The following is a 20,833-nucleotide window of genomic DNA, read 5'->3' as shown; positions in this document are numbered from 1 at the left end:
AGCTGGGCAAGGGTCAAGAAGGTGAGATGGCAACTTGGATTTTTAAATTTTTTTATTGCGGTATTAAGCATAACAACCCAAGTATGTAAAATACTTTATTTTGAAATGCCCAGCTTGATATAGATACACATATGTATATACTAATGCAACGTCTACCCAGGTCAAGACAGAGAACACTTCTAATACCTCATGCCCCTTCCTAATCAGTGACTTATTCACTAAAAGAGGAAAATTAGTCATTTTACAGAGAAAATGTGAAAGATGCCACCTTAACCTAGCTATCAAAGTTAACACCATCAAAATGAGACAAATTGGCAGCACGCGTTTCATGATATGATGCACCGCAAAGGGCAAAGATGGCAACAAATTCTTTGACACTTTTCCCATAGAGAGGTGTGGACTATGTGTGTCCTCTACCCTTGGATCAAGGCAGGCTCTGTGACTGCTCTGACAAACAGAATAAAGGAGTCATGTTCTGACAATCCGCTTTCTTTGTCCTGCAACATTTGCTTTTGGAACCCAGCCATTTGCTGCAGCTACAACAAGCTCATCCCACATGCAGCGCTTGCCTACCGATGTTGCCATCCGGTTTTAGCTGAACTTTCACCTAACAACCTGCGTCAGCTGCCATGTGAGTGGGCCATCTTGGACGCTTCAGATGACACCAGCCCCGGCCATGTCTCTACATGAGAACCCAGGGCAGAAACACCCAGCTAAGCTCCAACAATCCACAAAACCATGAGAGACAATAACAAACTGTTGTTTTAAGCTGCTAGATTTTGAGATGGTTTGCTGTGGAGCAAAAACAACAGATAACTGAAATAGCAGCCAACATTGTGAAACTGTAAGCTGTGTAAAACTTCATCTTCCCTGCTGCATCCCCCAGCTTCTAGAATAGTAACTGACGGGGCGCCTGGGTGGCGCAGTCGGTTAAGCGTCCGACTTCAGCCAGGTCACGATCTTGCGGTCCGTGAGTTCGAGCCCCGCGTCGGGCTCTGGGCTGATGGCTCAGAGCCTGGAGCCTGTTTCCAATTCTGTGTCTCCCTCTCTCTCTGCCCCTCCCCCGTTCATGCTCTGTCTCTCTCTGTCCCAAAAATAAATAAACGTTGAAAAAAAAAATTAAAAAAAAAAAAAAAGAATAGTAACTGACACACCGTAGATAGATTGATAAGTGTTTGTGGTGAATGAACAATTAGCAATATTATTGATGTAATTACTGACTGATTCAAATGACTTGAAAAGCCACTTTTAAAAAACTATTAAGCAGGGACACCTGGGTGGCTCAGTCGGTTAAGCGTCCAACTCTTGATTTTGGCTCAGGTCCTGATCTCACAGTTCGAGTTTGAGCCCCACGTTGGGTTCTGTGTTGACAGCATGGAGCCTTCTTGGTCCTCTGTCTTCCTCTCTCTCTGCTCTTCCCCAGTTGCTCTCTCTATAGCTCTTTCAAAATAAGTAACAGTACACTGAAAAAAAAAAAAAAACAACCATTAAGCAAAGTTTAAATGTCTTCTTTTGGCTTAATAAATGACTTGAGCAAGCAGAGAACATTAAAAAAAAATCATACTATTAATCTCATATCTACATTCAGAACTGGGTCATACATTTGACCTACCTAAAAGCGGGTCTCTTAAAAAATAGAATGTGTCAACCTAAATATTTAAAGGTCTCATTAAGGATGCTGTTTTGAGGCTTTATAATCTTTTACATCTAGTCCTTCAAAAAATCTTTTATCTTAGCTTTTGCTATTCCTCCAGAAGCACCAGGGCCACCAATAAAGGGAAAAGATGCAACAAAAAAATAACCTAAGAGGAGAAAAGGTACTCATTTTGCTTTGATGATGTATTTCTGGGATTCTTATAAAGCAAAAAATAGTTTCCCATTCTCTCATCCCCTCTCTCTCTCTCTCTCTCTGCCTCTCTCGCTCTTCCTCCACTTTCCCTCTTTCCCTTCCTCTCACTTCTTTCTAGAAGACAAACTTTAAGTGATTTTTCCATTTCTAAGCTTCTTATCTGAACTAATAGAATCAGTTATGGACCAGCACTGGCATACAGAAATGATTGAATAATGAATGGATGATGGCCTAAGGAACGATGAATAGAGTTAATGAGAATTGAATATTCTATGCAAGGGTTTTCCTATACCAATAATAATCTATATAATAAGTGGGAGCCCATTTGTATTGTTTTTTATTTGGGTAATTAAAAAGCAGCATCTGTTTATATGCTCATCAATCCATATAAAGACAGGTGAGATTATAATGTCATATATTGAAAAAATAAAAAAAATAAAATTTAAATATCATACAAAAATACGCTGTTGTGTAGTGATCATCACTGAAAAATGAAAGGGAGTTATAGATCATTCTAAAATGAAAGTAATAATCCTCACTACATAACTCAATTATTGGACGATTTGTATTATGCTTACCTCAAAATGCAGTAAGACATTTAAAGAAAAATTTGGCTCTAAATGGAATTTTTACTACCAAACATACATGTATTAGATTTAATCAATATTTACCTTTCTGAAATAAGAGAAAGGCCTGAGGCTTATTTTAGAAATAAATAAAACTATTGTTTATTTGTTTCCTCAGTGGCCCCCTCTGTTTCCAGCTGTGGCTGTCAGTAATCAATCTTTCACTTCACATAGGTCTTTTTATTCGTTTACTTGCTTTGGAGCCATACTCAGAGTATATCCCCAGTCAGGTGGCATTGTTGTGGTTTTCCTCTTTCAAAAGTAGATGAACTCTTCCAAAGGTTATATTCTCCCATGCAACCAAGAAATCTTCCTGCTCAAGACTGTACACTGCTATTTCCTTTCATTTCAGGCATTCCTACTCAACCCCCAAGTACTGGCTTATCCCATTTTGACTAAATTCTTGTTCCAAAATTATTCATCTTTCTAATGACCTACCTGTTGCTTTTTTTTCCCCACAGGAAGCAAGGAGGAAGCAATTTTGGTATCACCAACTATATACTTCACATCAACACACTAAAAAATTACAGAGCATCGTGTCTGTTCAGGATACTGTTCTTTTAACTGGTGAGCTCCTCTTCTACCATTCTCCTCACAGGTATTCCTGAGACATAGTTCTGTTGGAGCACAGACAATGGCAAAGAAAGACCATGGAATTAGTGACCCAAATGCTCTGCTTTGGTTTTTATATAGGGATTTAGATCTAAGTGCTTCTGATATTTCATCATTTCTCCTAACGAGTAATTCAGGCCTATTTCTTCCTAAAGCAGAAGATATGGAATATTCAGATAAACAAATGGATAGATATTCCTTCTAAGTATTTAATGGATCGGTCTTTGTCAGGACAAGTAAGATAGAGTAGCTACTATAAAGATGGCTACTTAAGATGCATAAAACTATTTTAACCCTTTATGTGTGCTCATTTCTTATATATTTTCAACTTGTACCCGACAAACTGTCTTAAAGCACTGCCCCAATTCAGGGTGCTTCGAACTGCTTCAGTTCTATACGTTCAGTGTTGGGTACCCAGTTATGGGTACAGAAGCTTCCTAATCACTAATTGTCCAGGGCTCTACCCTCCTCTTTTTGGGATTATGGGTGTTTTAAGGGCTTGGAGTAGATATGGAGGGAATGTCCATGTACAAGCATTAGTTGGGGCCAATCAGAGCCCTCTGGCACAGATAGGGGTCATTGGTGAGATGGCCTTCAAGACCTCCATTAATGCCTTTTGTGGTTAGGATGACTATACATCCTAGCTTACCTAAAATATTCTAGTTTATGCTATTGTCCCTATTGTTCTAATGTAATCGGTGCCCTTTTCACTCTCAAGTGTCCCAGTTTGGGCAATAAATTATATGGTAACCCTGTTTATCATAGAGCTTTACCGAATGTACCTACTTTGGCAGCTTTTGTTTTATGGGCTCTCTGGACCTGTTCTCCTCCCCACCCTATGATTAAACTTCCAGCCTCCTCTCCTGACTAACCCCAAGTCTTTTCATCCCCAGGAATTCTTTCCCTCCTCCCTTTTTCATACCTGGAAAGCTTCTCTCCTTCAAAGCTACCCTCTATCTCCTGTTGCTTCATTTTTTTTTTTTTTTTTCACAATAAACTTTAGACCCAGACACTGCAACTATTTTATCTCCACAGATGGTCAGCACACACTGGACATTAAATATTTTTTAATGCTGCCATACTAGTCATTAAATATTTTTAAAAACACCCCCCACCCCCCCACCCCCCGATCTAGAAGCCATCAACAAAGGCATCTTTCAGACTTACTAAACCAGTCTATCATAGCAAAGAGGGCCCAGACATGTTTCTCATATACGGTGGGCACCGAGTAGTCCTGCACCTTGAATGCCACCACTTAATTCTTACAATCCCAAAGAGGCAACACAGTAAAACATTTAGGAGCACAAGATTTTGAAAATAATCTACTACTAAGGTTTAAATCCAGGTTCCAACACTTACTAATCTTTGAAAAGTTATTTTAGATCTCTGTGCTTCAATTTCCTCTGTAAAATATGATAAACAGTACTTCTCTCCCTGCCTATGGTAAATATCAAGCAAGTTAGTAAATGTAAAGCACCGAGATCAGTGCCTAGCACAGTCACTGCTTTTAAGATATTATCGGATAGTGGTGATGCTGAGATCTACACCCAGGTTTTCTAAATCTAAAGTCCATGCTTTCTGTGACACCACTACTACTCGTGCTCTCCTACATATAATAAAAAGTAGTACGAGGCCAATGAAAGATATGGGAGTACTTTATTTTATCTTGTGACACCATATAACAGCCAGATTTACATACGTCTAACCACAGTGTGTAGTAGATCTGAATAGGGAAGATGGCTCAGAAATAGCAGTATTTGTAATTCAAGTATTGACCTTTATTTGATAAAGGAAAACAGTTTTGTGGACGGATTGATTTTGAAATGCAATTTTATACAGTTGTTTTCTTAAAAGAACACTTTTGAACCAAATATAAACAAGGTACAGTTTATTCACGTAATGAACCTGCAGTTGAAAACAAGCTTAAAATTTCCCATCTCAGCCCATTTTTCTCTTTTCAGCATTGCAAATGCTTTCTTCCGTCACCATGCTGAATTCCTCAGCATCTTCCATACCATTCCCAAGGGAATCCCTGGGAAGTAGTGCATGTCTGTATTCCTTCAGAAGGACACAGATAACCTGGAATTTTTCTTACCACATTTCCAATATTCCTGTAACTTACACTTCCTGCTCTTTTGAAATATGCTTCTTTTTGGCCCACCAGAAAAAACATAACACTAGGAATCTGAAAACCTAGATTTTGGACATGGCTATGTCATAAACTAGAGAATAAGCCTAAATAGGTCATGAAACCTCCCCAGCTCTCTGTTCTTAACTGCAAAAAACAAGTCCTATTTGTCCAGTCCTTTATTGTTATTTATGTTCACGGTAATCATTAGAGTTAAATAAGGCAGCATTTTGTTCATTGTTTAGAGAAAATTCAGTCTCCAAGAGGCTACACAATCTACCCAAGATCCCACGGGTGGTAATATGACAGAGCTAAACTTACATAACCTCACTCAAGACCCTAGTGCCAATACACACTGTACTCATAAGTTAGTTCAATTGACGAAGCAGCAATTTCCCAGGTCCTTTCCAATAATCACATTTCACGCTTCTTGCAATTTTTTCTCTCTTCCTTCAACCAGCATTTAAATGAGAAAACATACATATAATTCATCACCAAATTTCATTTACCATGGTTCTTTGATTTAACCATTCTTCACAATTTTCTTGTTATTTCTCTATTAAATCCAGAGAAGTTACTTTTCCAGAAAGCTCTCACGACTGCCTGCTTCTCTGAAAGCTTCTGGATTTACCCGTTTGTCAAAACAGAGACTGCTAAAATTTCATAAATATCAATTCCTTTTTATAATTTTAAGAAGTTATTCCATACATAAAACCAATTCAAAACAAGAGAAGTCCTCACTGTTACTCCCTATAATAATAAAAATGTACTTTCTATTGATTTTGTGTCCACTTTCCTGTCTGCTTTCATTTGGGAAATACTGTTATCCTACCTCACTGTCAAGTCTCCCTTACCCTAACAATATAGTCACAAAAGGTAGGAAAACTCTTACTTTCACAATTCCATAGGAAGAATAAATTAATCACCTAAATTGGATGGCAAAACTTTGAATGTTAAATGAGGGAGATACAGGGCATTTCCCAAGAGATCATATGATCAATTTAAAAGCTGATGATATGATGTGCTAAAATTACACTTTAACTTTTTTATTTATAATAAATGTATACATGTGATTAGTCCTGCTGATATTACACACGAACATATGCCTAAACCGAATTAAACTTTACAAGAAAACAAAATTCATTCTACCAGCAATCCTGAAAATTCAGCAGAGCTCAATAAATAGTATGCTCTCCCAAGGAGGGAGCTTTAAACATTCAGTAATTTGAAACTAAATGAGAAACTAAACAGGGCATGGGTTTGGGGAATACATATAGGAAAAGTAATTTCAACATTTTCTTCATTTTGATGGTATTGCTTTCTTGTCTTCAGGAGGGATGATTTTGACTTCAAAAGTAACAAAATATTTGAGAAGGGATTTTACATCTTTCTGTTCCAGACAGTATTCTTCTGCTATTTTCTCAGCAGTCCACGTTTCTGGATAAAGTTTATGATTATTGAGAAGTGTCAATGCCTCTACAATGGAAATTTTGCCTTTGGGAATGTTCTTAATACTCATCATGTTAAAGTCTTGGCCTTTTACCAATCTGAACTCCTTTGGCTCTTGACGTTTTCCAGCATCTGTTACCTAGTATCAAAAAACAAAAACAAAGAGCTTTCAAGATGAGAGAAAAGATGTGACATCTACTTTCATGCTTCTCAAATCTCCACTATTCTTCAAATTAATGCTACATATGCTTCTCCAAACTAGGCTTTCTCATTACAATGACCCACACATTCAACAGCACTTTTGCAAATCACTATTTTATAACTACAGCTCAATCATCATTAAGAAATCTAGGTAGTTCTACAAAATAACAATCAATTGCCTACCATCCACTCATCACATTATTTCATGCATATTAAAATAACAAAAATGAATTGATTAGATTAAATCTGTTTTAGGAGGGCAGAATTCTGATGCTGCCCTAATAACTTACTTGATAATCTCCATTCTGTTTCCTAGTTTTTTATTTCATATTCAATACCTCCAAACACCTTAAATGAATTCAAATATGCTAGGGATTTTGCCTCTTGAGAGAAAATAAACTAATACACAAACATAATAAAAAAAAACCCAACCTACGTACACCCATCTTTCCATCTGTCTGTCCCATCCAAGTATAATCCTTGTGCTGTGCCCTGTATTTCATTCATTACCTGGCCTTGCCAATCATTCCCTTTTCCTTTTTCTTTCAATTGTACCCTGCCTACTGCTGCTGTTTGGTCAAAATATAAAAATGCCATAGTCACTATCTTTGAAAAATGCCCACCAAACCCAGAACAACACTTTGTTTATGGCCAGTTTCGTTTTCTCTAGTTAAGCTTTAAAGATGGTATTTGTGATCTCTGATCCAGGATTAGATTAGATCTTAATGCAGAAGACACTTTTCAGGCTTCAAGTATACTCACTATAGATCTGATGCCATTGACCATAATAACCTTCCCCTTGGTTTCCATGCCATTCCTTTTCCTAGTTTTCCATCTGTCTCTCTAGTGGGTCCTTTGTTATTGTGGACTTTTTCCTCTTCAGCTGCCCCCTGAAGGTTAGTGTGCTCCCAGTTCTGGCCCAAGCCCTCTTTTCAGTCTTCACATTCTACTACAGTAATCCCCCACACACCCTAGACTTCCATTATTACTTATGTGTTAATAACTTTCCAAGCTGATCTCAAACCTAGACCTTTCTCCTTACTTACAGATCCAAATTCCCAAATGTGTAAAGGGCATCTTTACTTGGATTATCTACAAGCACCTCAAAATCAATATGTCTAAAACTGAAATTACCCCTTTCCTCTGAAAATCCAATTCTATCCCATATTTTCTATCTCAGTGACCAATATCACTTCCCTCTGTATCTCATTCCAAAACTTAAAGCGTTTGTTATGTCATATTATACCTGACATCTCCCTCTCCCTCATGCATTACATCCAATCAATGACCAAATCCTGTTGATAATGACTTCTAAGTCCCTCTTGAACACATTCACTTCTCTCCTGGTCACTACATCACCCTAGTTCAAGCCAAAGTCTCCTGTGGGCACTACTACAAAAGCCTCCGGACTGGTCTCCTTTGATTAGATAAAATGCATTTTATTCCCTTCCAGCCCATTATGAAGCCAATCAGATAAGAAACTCTTCAATGACATTCCACTGTCCTCAAGATAAAACCCAAATTTCTTAGCAAGACAAATAAGGATCTTCATGATTGGGTCCCTATTACCTCCATCCTATCTCAATTCTCCCAAATTTATTGCTCACACTTTCCCCTGACTGTAATGAAGTCTAACTGGTTCCGGAAGGCATAATACTCTTCTACCTCTATATTGTAACTCTGGCCTGAAATATTCATCCGAACTTCTTCACTTTCCAAAATTCAAAGCTTCTCTTATCTTTCTTAACTTTCTCTTAACTTTCCCAGGTAATCCTTCTTCCACTCGATATACATTTTTATTCAATTTCCCTTCTGTTTAATATTAAATACTAAAATATTATGACACTGAAACAGTATCTGAAAATTCAACATCCTCTCTTGATTAAAAGAAAAAACAAAGCAAACAAAAAACTCTGAGCAAATTAACAATAAAAAAGTCCCAAATGTGAAAAAAGTATTTTTAATCAGAAACCATATCACTTTATTATAATTAAGGCTGAAACATTAAAGACACCCTACTTAAGGAAACAGCAGGATAGAATACTAATTTTCACTGCTATGTTAATGCTACAAACACAATAAATGTAGTAGTACACGTTATGAGAAAACTAATTCTATGCTGATATGAGAGAATCTTCAGAAAAATAATACAACAAACAGAAAAACTAATAGAAATAACCTTGCAATGTGGGTAGCTGTAATACAAAAATCACTCACTTTCTGCAAATTGGCAATAGTTAAAAACCTTAGGTTGAAAAAAGATCCTATGGTAGCAACCTTCCCTCTATCCCCCCAAAGCTGAGTAATACAAAGATGTTAATTCTCAAATTAACCTGTACATTCCAATTCAATTACACTAAAAATTCAAATCAGACTTACTAAAGAACCTGACCATTTGATTCTCAAGTTCATCTGGAAAAAAAGTGTGACAAGAGTCATGAAACTTTTGGGGAGTAGTGTGGGATAGAAGGCTGTAACAGATATCAAGACACATTACAAACTTCCATTAATTAATATAGTATGATCCTAGTATCGAAATAGAAAAGCAGGTAGAACTGATGAATCCAGAAACAAACTTGCATATATTAGTATTTTAAGTGAGTGGAGAAAAGACTTGGTTATTCAATAAATTATAGTTAGACAACTGGCCATCCAGTTGAAAAGATCTCCACACACCACTGTAATCTTTATGTAAAACAAAGATTTTAACAGAAAATATACAGTCATAACAGCAGGATAAACTGCTTTTATGTTGGAGTGAGTCCAGACTTCCAATACCACGAAAAACAAAAAGACTAACATATTTGACAGAATTTTGAATAGCAATATTAAGTTAAAAAGCCAGACAAAAGGGGCGCCTGGGTGGCTCAGTTGGTTCAGCATCCAACTTCAGCTCAAGTCACAGTCTCACGGTTCATGAGTTCAAACCCGGCAACATGCTAACTGCTGTCAACACAGAGTCTGCTTTGGATTCTCTGTCCCTCCCTGGCTTGTGCAGGTGCGTGCACTGGCATGTGCTGTCTCTCTCAAAAATAAACACAAAAAAGTCACCGGGCGCTGGGGTGGCTCAGTTGGTTAAGCATCTGACTTCAGCTCAGGTCATGATCCCACAGTTCTTGAGTTCGAGTCCCACATCAGGCTCTGTGCTGACGGCTCACAGCCTGGAGCCTGCTTCAGATTCTGCGTCTCCCTCTCTCTCTGCCCCTTCCCTGCTTGCACTATCTCTCTTCCTTAAAATAAATAAACATTAAAAAAAAATTTTTTTTAATAAAATTGATATATACACAGTATCACTAATGTCTACAAACATCACAAATCGTTAAGAAAACTATGAATTACCCAAAAGAGAAAAAGGGGCAAAACATAAATAGGTACTTCAACCTGTTTTTCATTGTCATTCGAGTCTTTTTAGACTTTTCCCCCAAATTTTAATACGACCATATATCTCCTTGTGTATTGTATCTATGTAACTGTATTCATAAAAGCTTAAATTTTTTTCACTCCCCAAGGGCCAGTTTTTTAATGCATGATTTAGTATAGCATGAGAGAAACAGCAGTCAGAAGTATTATTCAACACCTGTTATTGTTGGAAGTATTTAACACACAAAAAATGAACATCAACCCTTCCATCTTTTTTACAGGAACATCTGGTGATAAATGAGCCCTATAATTGCTATTACATGCAACAATTCACAAACCTTATTTTACATCAGTTTTATTTTGCTTATCTAATGAAAATTACATTAATAAGTGTATCTGTGCAAACAGTATTACCAATCTAAACAGAGAGGACCAGAGAATTTTCGAATGGAAAAATAGCTGGGAGTTGTCATTGGCACTTTCCTCTCCTTCAATCCCACTCTTCCCCCTACTTAGATCCTTCCTGCCCCAACAAACTCATCTAGTTAACTCAGGTTCATCCCTCAGGCCTGAGCTTAAATGTCCCTTTCTCAGAAACCACCCTTGGTTGTCCAATCACAAACAGGTCCCTCTGTAGACTCACAGTGCCTATACTTCTCTGTCACAGTCGTATCAGTAATTATGTACTTATGGTTGCTCATCTGTTTAATGTCTGTGTCCTTCACAATATTATAAGCACTGAGAGCAAGGACTAAGTCTGTTTTGTTCATATACATACAAAGCACTTGTGCACTGTATTTATATATAGATCTTACATATAGGTTCCCATTCCCAATGTATTCCATAAACTCCCAATTTTTACGTTTCCCGTCTGAATATATCTTTAAAAAACAAAACACCAACAACACAACACTAAAGGAATCCCTGAGATTGGGACAAAACTCAACCCACTTAAAGATGAGAAAATAGTATTAAAGCTCTCCTCTTCAAATGACAATCACTGGAAGTACCTTACAAAATCCTACAAATTGTGAAATAATATCGCCACTGAGCTTAAGTTTTGCCAATGCCCTGTACATTGGTCACAACTACATTGACAGTTTTAAACAGGCAGAACGCTCACTCTCTTTCACTACCTACCACACTTCTCTTGTTCGTTTCCCTGGAACACAAAAAGGTTCAATTACTTATCTGCTGAATTAAAACACACATTACCTTCACAGAAGACACAGGATCTTTGGAATCAACATACACATCTCTTAGGAAGGACAGCAGTTTGTCATCTTTTCTAGCAACTTCTCCCTTAATTTCTGGATGGTCTAAGAAAAAGAATGTCACGATATTAAACCCAAAGAAAATTCCCTCTAAGATCCTAACATTTAACACAAGGCAGCCACTTTTAATTTTTTGCTTAATGAACAATCACTCGGACAATATAGGAAATATTGTACATGTAAATCAAAATGCTAGGTCAGGCCCGGCGTCCACCGTTCTATGAAGACCCCTAGAGAGCACTTCCGAGGAACTTCTGACTCGGATTCCGGACCTCAAGATAAAAGCCTCCGAGGGCCAGTACGGCCGGGATAGCGGCCGCCACCTCCGCAACTTCGAAATGGGCGGAGCCGCCACTCCACCGAGGGCGCAATGGGACAGTCTCAATGTCACCGGCCTGGGGGATTCACCTTACCGCGCTCGGCTGACAAGTCACTGCGGCCAACCCCGGTCACCCCCGCCACTGGACCAAGATCCACGGGCGTGGAACCCCCAAGCCCGCCCCGGGACCCCGAGCGCGGAGTCCAAACGCCCCCTTGCACCACTTACGGCTCATCTGCTCTCGCAGCAGGCTCTTAGTGGAGGGGTGCCTGGGAGCGGGAGAGGGCTTCATTTTGCTGATTTCCCGTTCCGCCCGGTTCTCTAGGTTGAAATTCCTGATTGCGCGAGACACAGCAGCCCCCATCTCCTCACAACATGATGCGCTCTGGGTTCACACCACACGTGGGAAGTCACCGGCACCGGCGCCCTCCTGGACGCATCGAGCATGCGCACGCGTGGGGTCGATCCGGCCCATTGCCGAAAAATCGGCGTCAAAGCGCGCCGTTCGCCCCCTAGCGGTCGGGAGGGCGCACGCCGCGTCTCCGCCCTGAGTGTGTCCTAGCGAGCGCCTCCCTTCGGGATGGGAGGCTTGCGACCGCCTTTGGCTGCTTCCGGGGGGAGGGGCCTCGGGAGGGGCCCCGGCCTAAGCTGAGACCCACGTCTGTTCTCAACCATGCAAGTTGGGAAGTCGGGAGAGAAGCTTTAAAACCGTACCAGGCCTGACCTCCCCCCAGACTTTCTGATTTAATTCTAATGACCGGCGTTGGTCCAAGCTTTCCACGTGATTTCAAAGTTGCAGGCTGAGTAGAGAATCAAAGTGGTAAGGAAATCGAAGACCTTGACGTCCTTTTACAGGTCAGGGCCGCTGAAGGAAGCCGATAAAAATGGAACTGACTGCACCAGGATAAAGGAAGGTCCTAAAATCGCCCTTTCCTGTTTTCTGAGAGGAAAATAATGAAAGTGTATTCTTTCAGGGCACCTGGCTTGGCTGGGTAGATGAAGCCTGCAGCTCTTGAACTCGAGGCCCACCTGGGGTGTAGCGATTACTTTAAAACATTGTTTAAAAATTAAAAAAAAAAAAAAAAGCAGTTTGATTTGCTTGTATCAGTTTCAGTCCTGCTGTCCTTTCTCTTTTGTTTATTTTTGATACTAATGTGTGTTACTTATGTATACTATTAAGTTCTGTGTCACCAGGTCATTCCCTAACTTATTTCTCTTTTAAAGCCAGAGAAACTTCCCTGTAACTTAGTGAAAGGAATAGCCAGTAAGACGTTAGGAAAAAAAAACACCAGTATTGTTACATACTCTCTCTTCCTGCCTCCCCCCCTCCCCACTCCCCATTTGTAAACAGATTATTATGTTGCTCCTTCTACTTGAGATTCTTTAGAAATATTGTCATATATGTGTGTGTATATATATATATATATACATATATATGTATATATATATATACATATATATAGTCATTAATCCATAAAAGATAAAAGGGATCCACTAGGAAGTAGCAGGGTTTCCAAAGTTACCATATTTTTATAGACTGTGGTTGTAATGTTTTTAGTGTCTTCATCTCTCAGCAAAATGAAGGTGGTTGTTTTTGACCAGTTAAAAGCAAGGGAAAGAATTGATGTAAAGAGAATTGAATCGAAGTAATTTAAAAAAAAAGAATCAAAGAAAGGGACAGTTTTATTTAAATAAAACTAATGGTTTATGTATTAAATTATTAAATTTAATACTTAATTATAAGAAAAGTACTGCAAGGAACATAGCTTCCACCATTGATTATCACGAAATCTGTTTTTACTGGGATTGGTCTTTGACATTGATATAAAGCCAGCTTTTTCTTCTAGAGTTAGTTGGGAAGTTATCCTGCAGGTGGCAGTCTGCTCCAAGATTTCCATCTCTGAGACCTGGGCATGCCTAGAACTCCATGCTTTATAGCCTAGATACTCATTTCTTTGTGTGCCAAGAAACTTTCATCTGCCTCATTATGTCCATGAGCTTCATCAGTTATGGTAGCATGTTATACTCACTGCTTGTTAAAATATTTTAAAAGTAAAAAACTCATTTTCATAGAAATTTTACCATACTTCTAGTAGCACATTAGATATACTTCTAGGAGCATAAAAGTAACGTGGGACAGAAGTTACAGGAAGTGTAGGGGGTTGTGGAGATAACTAAATGAAAGGATTCTTTGAATTCCCACAGGTAGGTAGAGTTTGGATCCAGTGTTTCAGAAACCTCCAACCTCCAGCTACTTGCCTGGTCCTGTTCTGGTGCTGCTCGAGCCCTTGGAGCAGAACTGGAGCAGAGGTACTCCCATCAGAAATGCACAATTGGCTGTCATCGTTTGGGAATCATCATGGAAATAAAGCCTAAGTCATAAATGCATAATTCTAGCTCTTGTCAAAAGAAGCATAGTAACGGGAAGTCTGGGCTCAGAACCCTTCCAGCTTCTGTAAAGGGATGCAGTCAGGTCCCCAAGGAAACGATAACCAAGATACTGCTCAGAATTAATCATATCTCTGAACAGAATGTTATGATGGGTATTTATTACTCTAAATATCTTAACATACTAATGAAATAAACCCAGGGTCTTGCCAACACAATAGTATATAAATTCTATGAGGACAGAAATTTGTGTCTATTTTGTTTATTGCTATATTCATCACCTTGAACAGTGCCTGGCACATAGTAGGTACTAAACAAATGTCAAATAAATATCAAATAAACCCAAAGGCAAGTAGGGCCCCTGTGCTGGAGTCCAGACCCTAGACAGGTTTCCTCTGCCAGAAGTGGATTCTTGTGAAATTTACTCACTCTGGTCAAACCTACTCTCCTCATTTTAAATTTGGGAGGATAGTAATTAGTGGGTTTCGCACAGTTTAAAAATATAATATATATTATATATATGTATTATATCTAACAGGTTTATTTCTGAGCTCTCCATTCTGTTCCATTGATCAATATGTCTGTTTTTATGCCAATATCATACAGTTTTATTACTATAGATTTGTAATATAGTTTGAGATCCAGGATCTCAGCATGATGTCTGCAGCTTTGTTCTCAAAATTGCTTTGGAACCAGTAAATTTTTGAAAAACAGCAATGAGGAAGAACTTACCCTGTAAGATACCAAAATACAATATAAAACCTTACAGTGTGATACTGATACAGAAATAGGTAAATAAATAACAGTGACAAGACAGATCTAATTATGTACAGAGTGACATTTAAAATCACCCTGTATTGGGGTGCCTGGGTGGCTTCATCAGTTGAGCATCTGACTCTTGATTTCAACTCGGGTCATGATCTCGGTTCCTGGAATCGAGCCCTGCATCAGGCTCTGCACTGACAGCTCGGAGCCTGTTTGGAATTCTCTCTCTCTCTTGCTCTCTGTCCCTCCCCCCACCCAAATAAGTAAATTTAAAAGAAAACTTAAAAAAATAATAATAAAATAACCCTGTGATGTAATGATCCAAACAGCCACATTTCCAATGTCATTTATTTACCAGTCCATTTCCCTTGCTCTCCACCCCCATTCATCACTTGCTGTTTTCTTGTTACTCTCCAGTTTTCCCTGCACCAGGTTGCTTTTATTTGTTTTTAAAAATATTTTAAATGTTTACTCATTTTTGAGAGGCAGAGAGACAGAGCATGAGCGGGGGAGGGGAAGAGAGAAAGGGAGACACAGAATCCAAAGCAGGCTCCAAGCTCTCAGCTGTCAGCACAGAGCCCAACACAGGGCTCGAACCCACTAACCATGAGATCTTGACCTGAGCCAAAGTCGGAGGCTTAACCGACTGAGAAACCCAGGCGCCCCAGATTACTTTTATAGTGTATCTACCCTTCCACATCCCCGGGATCTTACTTTTTATGGAAGTAAGAAATGTTCCATCATGGCTAGGTTTTGGTTTAATTCTTTTTTAAAAAAAATTTGTTTTAATGTTTATTTATTAGTTTTGAGAGAGAGAGAAAGAGAGAGAGTGCGAGCAGGGGAAGGGCAGAGAGAGAGGGAGACACAGAATCCAAAGTAGGCTCTATACTCTGAGCTGTCAGCACAGAGCCCCACACGGGGCTGGAACTCATGAGCCATGAGATCATGACCTGAGCCGAAGTCAGACGCTCAACCAACTGAGCCACCCAGGCACCCCAGTTTTGGTTTGATTCTAATGAGGTAATTTTGTTCTGTCCTTAGCAATTTAATCAGTACAATAATTCTCCCACTTGGCCCCAGCTACAGAAGGTATCCCTGACAGTTTGGCAAGGAATTAAAAAAAAGTGCAATGTCATAAATAACAAGCAAATACTCAAGAAATAATTTTCGGGGCGCCTGAGTGGCACAGTCGGTCAAGCGTCCGACTTCAGCCAGGTCACGATCTCGCGGTCCGTGAGTTCGAGCCCCGCGTCGGGCTCTGGGCTGATGGCTCAGAGCCTGGAGCCTGTTTCCGATTCTGTGTCTCCTTCTCTCTCTGCCCCTCCCCCATTCATGCTCTGTCTCTCTCTGTCCCAAAAATAAATAAAAACGTTGAAAAAAAATTTAAAAAAAAAAAAAAAAAAAAAGAAAAAAAAAGAAATAATTTTCATTTCAAAGATTATGAAACAGAGAATTCCAGAAGTTCTCCTTAAAAGCTATGAAAAGCAAACTGTAGCCAGAGCAGTTTACCTTAGCTAGTGAATCCAACGCAGTAACTTCAGAGCTAGGGTCCATGTTTGTTCTCTCCATCTGTCTGTCCATCTGCAGGTCTAGCCTTTTCTTTCTGATAGTGACTGTCTCTCTGACTGTTTTGTTAACATCCATAGATTAACATGATGAGTATGAATGATTGGCAGTAGACAGACCTACATTTGAATCTTGGTTCTATCTTCCTGAATGCATGATTTCTAAGTCCCTGATTTTTCTTTAATCAATTTCCTCTGTAAAATGGGAATAACAATACTACTCACCTGATAGGATTGCTGAGAGACATAATTGATGTGAAGGCATAGGACTTGACATAGAATAAACATACAAGAACTGTTAGCTATTCTTTTATATATTGAAAATATTAATATAATAGAAAACATTTTAATAGTAATAATTTTAGGTTTGGCTAGGACTTTATAGTAATTCATATTTTTAGATACTTTATTTCATTAATCCATTAGTGCAGTACTCTGTCATATTTTATCCACATTAGAGGAATTTCAAAGGGGCATTTAGCTGCCTGTTGCTTATACAATGGTGGATACCCTAGGAGGTATATGAAGTACCCTTGCTCATAAACTTTTGGGAGCACTTTCTTATTGTCAGTTTGTGCCCTCTTTATCCTGATAGTCTCCTTTTTGGCTAGCTTCTCCTTCTGTTTCTAGGAATTGCATACTTCCCCCGAAACTTGAGTGCACGCAACCCTTTGTTGAGTCTCATTTCTGTTGGATGTGCCACTGTTAGCCAAGGCAGGGAGGCTGGTGTGGTAGGCAGAATTCCATGACACCTAGTGATCCCAACCATAGAACCCAGACAAGCCTGCCCGGTCTTCTGATCTGCAGAACTATGAGATAATAAATAGATATGGTCTTAAGCCTCTAAGTTTGTGGTGACTACCTATGCAGTTATTCGTTTTCATAGAAAATGAATAAAACACAGCAGGTAGTCTGAGAATAGGGTTGCAGGTAAAGTGGGTGGTCGTGGATCTACCCTTGAACCTACACACTCAGGAGACTTCAGAGATTGCATCCTCCCCTCACATCTCACTCAATATAGCAAGTGCAGGACAATATGCCAAAGCGCTGTATGGAGCACTAAGGATAAAGTCAAAGCCAAATCCTTGTGACCAGGAGTGACAGTTCTGTAATATATTGTTATCATCACATGGGACAATTGACAGAAGCAATGTACTAGGAATAAAAACACAAGAGGATGGGGTAAACATACGTGCAGTTACACAAAGATTTTGCCAGTAAAAGGAGAAAATCACAACTCCTGCAGGTATAAAAACACATGTCAATGATTTTGTTCAACTCATAAATGAGGGAACTGGCAAGATTCATAACCAGTTCAAAGAATCAAAACATATGCCATCAGGGATTTATGAAACAAAATACACACAAAAGGAGAGGGTGGTTAGGAAGAAAGAGGTAGGGAGAATAGAGAGAAGCTATTGTTGAAGTCATCACAGGCCAGCTAGTGAGAAGTCTCCAAATGATGGAATTTAAAATTGGTCTTTATTTTTCCTGTGTGTGAAGGTCTCTTGAATGGAAGTAAGAGTCCTAGGCCTGTTTTAGAAAAATGATTAACATCTACATAAAGGGTGGTTTGGAAGAGAGAGGCCAGGTAAGATGCTGCTATAATTGACCATGTAGAAGGTGAGGTTGTTTTGTCCATTTTTTCTTAGAGATACTGTTTAATAAGAGATCTTAGGAGGAACACTGTTAAGATATACCTTCCACTTAAGCTGGATGAATAAGACAGCAGCTTAGACAGCAGGATTTGTGATTGAGAGGCTGGAGCATGAAATTTAGTTCTCTGTTTTAATACTTTCATGCCACTCTTGGAGTAGGTAATCTTTTTCAGAGCTTTTGATTAAATAGAAGCTCAAAATATACTCGTGATCATGTCAACTTACAGGTCCCCAACCCATGGCCACAGGAACAGTAGCACTTCTACTTCCAGAGACAGCTAAAAATACCAGTTCTGTCTATAGATCTCAGCAGTGTGTCTAGTAAACTAATATGTGAGGTTTTTGCTTTCATTGAAAAAGTAATTCATGTACCTAGCTAGCTACATTTTGATACAGAGTTTGAATGTTTTCTGTAATAAATTGCAAACAAGAGAAGATATTGTTATTTATCTAGCAGGATCGCTCTGTTAAAAACTAGTGGTAACCACTTTAAAAATAACTTGATGATGAAAATTTCAAACATTATTTAAATATGCTGAGTTTAGTATACTGAATGACCATGTACCCTTCACCCAGTACCAGTATTTATCAGTTCTTTGCCAATCTACTTTCTTCTATGTTCCTTTCCATTTTCCCACCTCCCCCAGTTTTGCTGAAGCAAATCCTATTGTCATTCGAAGAGCATCTTACCAAAACCAAGGACTGCTCTCTTAAGACATAAGTATAAAATAATACTTGTATTTTTTAAAGAGCTTTCAAGGACAAAAAAGTACAGACTTTTGGATGGGTTTACATTTGGTAAATTTGTTACTGTTGGTTTTCAGTGAACTTGAGCAATAAAGCCATAATATGGCTGTTAAACACTTCGTGCTCAAAAAGCTCTTGAAATTGTGTCTCGCCCTCTCTGCACACTTCACTGCTTACAGGCTTCCCTGTCACTGGCTTTCCTCCCTCTAAAAGGCTGGAGCATTTGCTGTTCATCAGAAGACTGACTCTGTAATCTCAAGATGCCGAAACTGAACTCACCCAGCTCATTTCTGTATCAATTCCTGCTACAAGGCCATTTTTGTTTTTAACTGGTTGGTTGAGCCAGATGACAAGTGAAATATGATTCATGTGAATAACAATGTCCCATCCCTGCTCCCTTGCCAGCCCCCCACCTCCACCCCCCAAATTAGGGTTCTGGTTAGTGCGCAAGATGTACAACTAATAGTGCTACTTTGCATGTGAGTGATTAATTTTGCATCTTCCAACTTAGAATCCAGTAGAGCAGACAGGAGGCTCATATAATACTCATGAATAGTAGATCATGCAGCAAAATTCCTAAACTTAATGCATAGGACAACTAAGATCTAGGGGTGTGGTAAGCTAAATAATAGCTGCAAAGACATCAAGGTTCTAATTTTTGGAACCTGAGAAAGTATCTTAAATGTAAGAGACTTTACACATGTAATCAATTTAAAGCTTTTGCTATGAGGAGATTATCTCGGTGGGCCCTAAATGCAGTCACAAGTTTCCTTATAAGAAGGAGTCAGAGGAAGATCTGATATAGAATGAAGCAAGCTGCTGCCTTGCCTGCTTGAAGGTGGAGGAAGAGGCCATGAGTCTAGGAATGCTGGAGAAGTCAGGGACACAGATTCCTAGACTCCAGTGACAACATGGTCCTGAAGACATCTTGCTTTGGGCCAGTTAAACTGATTTCAGACTTCTGACCTCTGAAACTGTAAGAGAAGAGATGTGCATGGTTTTAAGGTCATCAAATTTGTTATAATTTGGTACAGCAGCCACAGGAAACTAAATCTTCACTGTCCTGAGATAACATGGCCAACTTGAGGGAGATCTGCACTAGACCCCATGAGTTTTGACTCCCATTTTAACGAAAAAAAGATAGCCACCCCACTATTCTAATGTTTTCTAGGCAGCTCTAAGCCTTGGTTGCAACAAGGACAGGGAGAGAGAATGGGGAGCCTCCGATTGCCCAGGTCCAGCTCACAGGTCAACTAGGAGTCATGTCACCTTGATAACCTCCAACAATGTTCCAGGCCAGCAGAACAGAAAGTGAAAAGACTCTGAGACAGAAGCATGCCTAACATGGTACTCATGTGCACTGGTGTTGCCCCTTCTATAACTAGCTAAGCCGTAAAACCCCCAAAACAGACCACAGACCAGCAAAGCTACCAATCATGTAGCTGTGTCTCTGATGTCAAGCAAATACACTCCTTGGTAGTGTACAAGAAAAATTGGAGGAAATTTCAAGATGAACGGACGACTTCCTACATCATGGTAGCCCAAGGTACAGAAGTACAAGCTGATGTTAACATCAAGAAATATTCCTGGAAAAGGAAAACACCAAAACTTTGCCACACACACAGAAGTGTTCAAGGACAAATGTATACATTTAGTGATAACACTCGTTTCCCATAATGATTTGGCAGGATTAATTTGTGAGATATGTAAAAAATGTCACACGAGTGTTATTACCAGGGTTCTGTCACCAGCACGCCTCTCTGCATTTACAGTTGTGAATTACAGTGCATGCTTGGATTCATGCGTCACCTTACACTTTTGAATGCTTCCGTCCACTAAGCCCTTACCAAAAATAGAAAGACTAAAAGAGAAAAAGACAAAGCCTTTTCTCT

At 39.2% G+C, this 20,833-nt stretch overlaps 1 protein-coding gene across 1 annotated transcript; it reads right to left on the bottom strand.

Annotated features, from left to right (window-relative positions):
* Positions 1–4,738: 4,738 nt before the first annotated feature.
* Positions 4,739–12,224, bottom strand: NDUFAF4 (NADH:ubiquinone oxidoreductase complex assembly factor 4). The gene is made up of 3 exons (XM_047102252.1): positions 12,047–12,224; positions 11,441–11,544; positions 4,739–6,803 (listed from the first exon to the last, which is right to left on the bottom strand). The coding sequence occupies exons 1-3, from the start codon at positions 12,180–12,182 to the stop codon at positions 6,516–6,518; spliced, it is 528 nt and encodes a 175-aa protein (XP_046958208.1). The 5' UTR covers positions 12,183–12,224; the 3' UTR covers positions 4,739–6,515.
* Positions 12,225–20,833: the final 8,609 nt, after the last annotated feature.

The sequence above is a fragment of the Lynx rufus genome, unplaced genomic scaffold (genome assembly GCF_022079265.1).
Source record: "Lynx rufus isolate CCGP_SWC_20201006 ecotype Redwood Valley unplaced genomic scaffold, mLynRuf1.p SCAF_6, whole genome shotgun sequence".
In the NCBI taxonomy this organism is placed as follows: domain Eukaryota; kingdom Metazoa; phylum Chordata; class Mammalia; order Carnivora; family Felidae; genus Lynx; species Lynx rufus.
The sequence above is the reverse complement of the archived record's forward strand: the minus strand, read 5'-3'. Positions and strand labels throughout refer to the sequence as shown.